This window comes from Mytilus trossulus, chromosome 14 (genome assembly GCF_036588685.1).
Source record: "Mytilus trossulus isolate FHL-02 chromosome 14, PNRI_Mtr1.1.1.hap1, whole genome shotgun sequence".
Taxonomy (NCBI): domain Eukaryota; kingdom Metazoa; phylum Mollusca; class Bivalvia; order Mytilida; family Mytilidae; genus Mytilus; species Mytilus trossulus.
Genome location: NC_086386.1, coordinates 25,980,833 through 25,988,118, shown reverse-complemented (window position 1 = coordinate 25,988,118; position 7,286 = coordinate 25,980,833). Strand labels below are relative to the sequence as shown.

The 7,286-nt window shown below is 31.6% G+C and overlaps 1 protein-coding gene across 1 annotated transcript; it reads right to left on the bottom strand.

Annotated features, from left to right (window-relative positions):
- Positions 1-669: 669 nt before the first annotated feature.
- Positions 670-6,685, bottom strand: LOC134696775 (carboxypeptidase N subunit 2-like). The gene is made up of 2 exons (XM_063558723.1): positions 6,635-6,685; positions 670-2,928 (listed from the first exon to the last, which is right to left on the bottom strand). Exon 2 carries the CDS (start codon positions 2,923-2,925, stop codon positions 1,273-1,275), a length of 1,653 nt encoding a protein of 550 aa, XP_063414793.1. The 5' UTR covers positions 2,926-2,928; positions 6,635-6,685; the 3' UTR covers positions 670-1,272.
- Positions 6,686-7,286: the final 601 nt, after the last annotated feature.

Genomic DNA, 7,286 nt, shown 5'->3' with positions numbered 1-7,286 from the left:
TGAAACAACATGTGCTTGTAACATTGCTACAAAAAGAAACTATATAGAGTATCTTAAAATTTGGGTTGATTGCGGCTTCCTTAAATTTATCCTCTGAAACTACTATTTTGATTAAAAAGATATTTTTTTTTATCATTTTGGGGTTGTCTTCTACTAAGTTTTGTGATGTTCCGGTTCTTTCCAAAAAAATACTCTCGTGTTTTAAGAAAGAACAAAGGATCAACAAGCTTTCTCAAAATATGCCGCCTATTTTGGGATATTGCTCCTGAATTATGATTGGCACTTTTGTGTCAGTTCTTGACTTTTTTTTTCGAAAACTTTAAACGTGATATCAATAGTGTCTGGCGTCTGGCTTAAATATTTTTGTTTTATCCTGGTATCTTTGATGAGTTTATTTATTGAAAAAAAGATTAAGATGGCATATACTATCTTCCAGAAAAAAATTAAGAACAGTTTTTTTTCCAATTTTAGCAGTTTGTGGCTATAATCTTTTAAACGTTTTAACATGAGGCACATATGTAGGTGTAAAGGGTAAAAATGGTGAATCTGCCATGAAATAGTTCTTAAAATATTGGTTTCAACTTTTATTTTTCATTATTTTAAAAGTTAAAAATGTACAAGAATCAAGAATACATAAACAAACAATATAACTTAGTATAAAAATATGTATGATTGAAAGTCATTATCTACAGACTTGTAATTTTCTCTAGTTGAGCATGCATAACAGGCTCAGACGAGTGTCTTATTTCACAAGTAAAGTAAACATGTTAAATTCTTGAATAAAGTAAAGGGGTTGGCGGATGTCCAAGTGGTTTTCTTAAACTCTCTAATAAAACTTTCCAGAATAGTTCTGAACCTACACCGGATCGGTACCTTAAGGAGGGTGTACTATCCAGTAAGGTACGTAGCTGACTAGTCATATGTTTTGAGTCAATGGTATCTAGTATGACAGGAACAATGACTTCTTTCCCTTGACGTCGGCGTCGTTCTTGTACAACATCTACCTCCCACTGACACCATTCACTTTGTGCGAAATTGATCGATACAATAACTAAAACTTTCCATGACTTCTTAAGGAAATTGTCAACATTTACACTAATAGAATCTCCTACTATGAAATTTCTATGGTGAATACACAGTTGTAATCCTTCTTCATTTTCAAGCTTGTTCAAGAGATCGTTGTGAACCCATTTTCGATCATTATCGCAGTACACAAAAGCGTGATATTCGTAATCTTCTTCACTGTCAAGAGGGATGTATCCCTTTTGCCGGTTATGATATACACGTAGTAAATATATATAATTCTTGATATTGCCCTGACACTTTGCTGCGATAGAAAACAATAGTGATGAACGATATAAAAATAATTCCCATGACAATTGCCATAGTATACAGAGGATTCCATGGATTGCACATTTTTTCTGTAGGTTTATAATCTTTTAATAATATTCCACGCATATTATTTGGATTTCCACAGCTGTATTCCTTTGGATACTCCATTAAAATCGAACCATTCTTTTGAATCCAGTTTTGAAACCACATTTGGTCGCAAATACATGAAAAAGGATTACGGGCAAGATATAATTTTTCCAGTCTTGACAAAATGTCCTCTGGAAAGCTGGTTTCATTGATGACTGATATACGATTGTGTCTTAAACTCAGATATTTCAAAGATGTCATATTACCAAAGATACGACAACTGTCGTTCCAATCTGTTATCCCATTTTCATTCAAATGTAATGTATGAAGCAATTTCATATTTGTGAACACATTTGTAGGCAGATTAAGCATCTTAGTTTTTGTGAGATACAATTTCTCTAACTTTCTCAGTGGCCTAAAAATCGTCCGGAAGGTTGGATCGTCTGATGGCATATTGTTCTCTGTGAGATCCAAGTTCTTTAGATTTGGACAAGAAGCAAAAATTTGGTTTGCATCGTATCTTTGCTTTATGTTAAAATGAAAATTTGATCCCTTTAAATCCAAAATCTCTAACGAAGAACTATTGAACGCATTTTGTTTAATAGTTTTCAAAGGATTACCGATGCTATTTAAATGTAACTTTTGTAGCGATGGTAAAAATGCAAATACATTATCTTGAAGTTTACCAATCTTTGTATAATCCAAGTTTAACGTTGAAAGTCGAGGTAAACATCTGAATGACTTGGGACCAAGGTAACCAATATTGTTATGACTTAACGTTAAAGTTTTTAAGTTAGGAAAATAACTAGTGTTGTTTCTTCCACAAAAAGTTGGAACTTTTGGAAGCAGATTGGAACTCATATCTAATTTGGTTAATGAAGTTAACTTAGTAAAAGAAATATGACTTATTGCGTTATCGGCAAGAGAAATTCCCTGTAATCTGGTCATTGTTCCAAATGTCGTAAAGTTGACATAGGTAAATTTATTACCTTCCAAAAATAAAGACTTAACATTACTGAAGTGATAATTGTTGAACATATCTTTGGGAAGGGATTTCCAAAAATTAAATGCAAAGTCAAAAACTAAAATCTTTAACCTAGTCAAACTCATAAAAGACGATTTCAGGGAATTAAGATTCAAACGAGGTTCACGTGAAATAATAAGCGTATCAAGGAAAGTCAAATTTCGAAACGCGTCTTTGTCAATACTGAGTAACAGATTACCAGTAAAGTTTATTCTTTCAATTTGATTAAAAGTTAAATTGAACAATCCAAATGTTTCTATAAAACTGATACTTGTATTCGTGAATGCAACTGAGTAAACATATTTCGGAAGTCTCGGAATGTAATGTAAAGATCGCCCGGAACACACAGCACTTCCGCGCGATTTCTTTTGACATAGACAAAACGGCTGAGGACATTCTACTGGATCATTGGAAAGATCGCCAAATGCAAATTCTACGACGAGCAGGCCGACAGTGCAGATAATACATCCTCTGAGAATCATGACCTGCAGAAAAGAACAACAAGCTTAGAATTACCAACCATTTCTTCAAGTTAATCAAATTAACAGTATGGTTTGTTTTATTCAATTCTAGACGATGTAGCGTGGTAGTACATTTGAAATATGAAAGTTAAAAACGTTTATTTTAGGTAACTGCATACGGTGTAAAAGAGAAGGTTCAATATGGGGTAAAGGTAGATTTAAATGAAGTTTGTTCTGTCGGTACTTAATCACAATTCCCTAATGCTAGCAGTTCTGATTGTCAATTATTTGAATTCAATTTGTTGAGTAATTCGTAAAATATATCATCATAGTTTTCCAACCACTTGCTAAACATTGGAACGGAAGTGACTGTGCCCCTAAACGCACTACTGATGTTCACTTACACCAAAGTTTTTGACGGAAATACATCGAACTCGAAAGTTGTCTGTAAGAACATATCAGTCGTCCTCTGTGAAAAATTTTGAAAGGATAATTTTAACTTTACCACTCTGACATCATACTAGTGAAAAACAACTATCCATCAGGGAAATCATGATAATAAATGCAAGCTAACGAGTATTGCACATAAATGGTCACAATAGTGAATCTGAAATATTTTTTTTTGTGAAGTTTTATTTTCGACCATTGACAATTTCTAGATGTAAGCCAATATATTAGGTAGACATAACTGTATCTGTTGAATCTTATTTTTAAAGTTAGATGGTAAAGATGCGTTCAACATATTCATGGGAATACACCATCTATATATCGGAAAGTAAAGTTAAAGGAGAATGCTAGCTTCTTTTAATTCTTCCTAATATGTTCTTTAATAAAGTCAGTCTCATAAGAGTTAAAAAGAGGCAAAATATGCCACATGGACATTCAAACTAAAAGTCGTAAAAACTAAGTCGTCATGCAAAGGAGAATATGCATTTACTTATCATAAGAATGTCAATTGTATGTTTAAAACACGTCCTAACGTAACAAACGCGTTGTCAATCAAGATATCAAGCATCTTAATAATGTATGTTTCACGAAATTCTTTATTTGAACATGTTGAATCAGAAGTGACCTTTCTATAAAGTTTGATTTATCCCAACTCTACAACAAAATACTTGTTCATCCGTTTGCCATTCTTTTTTATAAAACAAAACTTGAAAGTTGTGAACGGATATCAGTTATGAAAATGGTAGAACAAATATTTCAATACTGCAGTAAGAGTCAAGACTGCCTTGTCTTTTATAGATCTCTGAAATATTTCAGTATCAATGTCTGACTCAACTCGTCCCTTACGGTATGTAGTTTCACAATTACTTTGATGATCGGCATAATTTGCTTGTGAAACTGATGTTAAAACTTGGAAAAGTTGTTTCTTTAAGCACTTTGATTTGCTTATATATGTGAGATAGGTATCAAATACTGTGAAAGATAATCCAATTCTTTATCTTTGGTTGAAATTCCAAAGTAACGTAGAACAGACCTTTGATTATCTAATATTTCCTCTTCAGTATTGAAGTGTCACTGACGTGTATATTAAGTTTCCTAATGAATTGTAAATACCAAATTCAGCTATCAACCTTTATTATGTAATGTGATTTACACATACTAACGATGCTGTTTGGGGCTTTATGTGGGGGACAATAATATATTCGTCAATGAGGTAGGACGCATTATTTGCAACAGTTTAGTCTTTAAATATGTTAGCTTGTGTATTTAAGTCCCTACTTTGTATCAATAATCTCACTGCTATAACTCAATCGGTAAGGCTATTTTTTTCCGAGTGGTCAATTACTTAATTGAATTCTTTTTTTTTTTTTTTTTTTATTTTATTGATCTTTTTTGTGTTCAAACTACAGTGATTTTTTACTACTTGATGATTGAATTCATTAGTTCTTATAACGAGGCAATCTTGATTATTTATGATTTGGGAACTAGTATTGGTGTAATCAGGAGATTAGGACTACAAGTCGTCAATATTATATAAAGGATTCGAAAAGTATTTGGAATGCCATTTAATTTACGTCAATTTAGTATAGACTCTTGAATTTAAAAGAGTCAAAATGGGATGAACGGATTATGTAAACCGGAAGGAGAATATAATACAAGCCCAAACGAAATAAATACAAAACAAGTCTAAATTGAAAACAACGTTCAAACCGATGATTGAGTTGGATAAATACCGTATTTTTTATACGTGTGAATTTATCAAGTTTCTTTGAAGAGGGATCTTATTACAGCACATTTTCCAGAAAGACAAATAGAGTGAACAAATATATTATAACAATGCAATTAGTTACATGCACATGTGTAAAAATTGCGGTTTTTATCCAACGCATCCATAGATTTGAACGTTGTTTTCAATTTATACTTGTTTATAAAATTTTGTTTATAGGTATTCAAGTTAATTCACATTCACAAAATGATATATTTATTAAAGTTTGGCAATTTTAATTTGATTTATATTTACCTTTTAATCAAGTTTTTTAACAATTAGAAACGTTTTCATAACAGAGTAAACAGCCGTAATGCTTATGTTGATAATAATACTGAAATATGTACCTTTAATTTGTTTGTCATCGGCTGTCGATGACAGTGAGTTTACGCTCACTCAGACTGTCAGAGACCTTCCCGTGGGGGATTCAATTAGAATAAAAGAGTTAGGTATATGTGCACGAGAAAAAAAACCTAGAAAGTTTAAGTATTCAATATTTAAATCAAAACACAACGTTTATTCCTCTGCTAATTTTAATAATATTTGATTGCGCGTTGAGAACCTTTGGTGAACGCACAGTTTAAAGGTCTATAGGTTGCACTTTGTAAATTTAGCTGTTACTCAAACCGTCCTCTTTTCGTGAGATCTAGAATATTTATAGAGAATTAATTTTGTTTACATACTGGTTCCCAGACATGATCTCTATGCTTTATTTTATAGAGACTTGACTTGGAGATGCTACCAGGAAATATGCATATAAATTTTTGTCAAATTGAAATATGTGGGACCCTTTAAGTCCAGGTAAGGGTATTAAAGAATTTAAGTGTAAGTTTAAACTCCTAGAGGTTCGGGGCATATAAACGTTGAAAATATTCCGCAACGCCCTATATTTTAACCTTTGAAAAAAAAATAGTAGTGCATCTGAACTTCCCATTCTAGAATATATTTTTTTTACCAAAACTTCATAGTAATAGTGGCACTGCTTAAACAGTAAAAGGAGTTCCTATGGGAAATAGCATTATAGATATTTACAAAAATGCAACCTAGAACACGAACGATATGACAACTGTTCGTTATAGAAGAACGTTCACCTAATCTGACCCAGTCAATTGATAACATGCGCGCGTTAAGAAATGGTCATGTCTACGCTGTAATGAAAATGGTTCTGTCTATACATCCGTGTTTTTATTTTTAAAATAATTAATATTTTTCTTGTAAAAAAGAGATAAATCATGGTAACATGCAACACAAAATTACAAAGGAATTGCATGAACTTATAAAAGGAGCGAGATCGACTGTCAAAATAACAATAATAATCAGTAATGATTTTATCGGTAAATCAACTTTCCATTCTTCAAACTTTAACGGCAAAAAAAGAAGGAAGAATGCAAGATATAAAGATGATATACATTTGAATAATTAGGAAAACATGATACAAACAAAGACAGTAAAATCATGGATGACTAAAAATAGTCGGTTATAATTATATTTAAAAATTAAAAAAGATGAGATTTATACTTGCTGTTTTCTGTTTAAATGGACTACACATGTTACATATATAGCTTCAGTGATAACAATTTCTTCCTTGTTTATTTTGAAACCACTTGATGAAAAATTTACAACGGAAAACCCTGAATCAAGGTTCAAACTTCAGTTGTATTATATATTTGGACAAAAATATCAATGGCTTACCTTATATTTTAGTTTAAAAGGTGACACTGTGACAAAAAGATCATATAGTAACAAATAAGCAAGCAATACAAATATATCATTGTACTTAAATTTCTGATTGAAAAAGATGAAGACATTAACCAGTTTAAAATAAAGATGATCCCAATGCATACAAAAGGTTGAGTAAAAGTGTCAAAGGTCTTTAATAAAATACACGTGTCGGTGAGGACCACATTAAAGTTAAGATACAATCTTGTTTATAAAAAGATGATAAAAATCCCAACCTAGTTGCATAACAGAAAGATAAAAAATATGTAATTTCAGGAGTCAAAAACATTAATAATTTAGCCTGATTAGTTGACGACTTATCAAAGTGCTGTTCAAAACGCCTGGAATGGAATTTGTCAATCTGTTGACAAGTCTTTAAACTTTACTATTTGAAAGTCATATGATCCTTCTTTAAAAACGAAAAATTAACATACTCTATGCAGACTTTTGT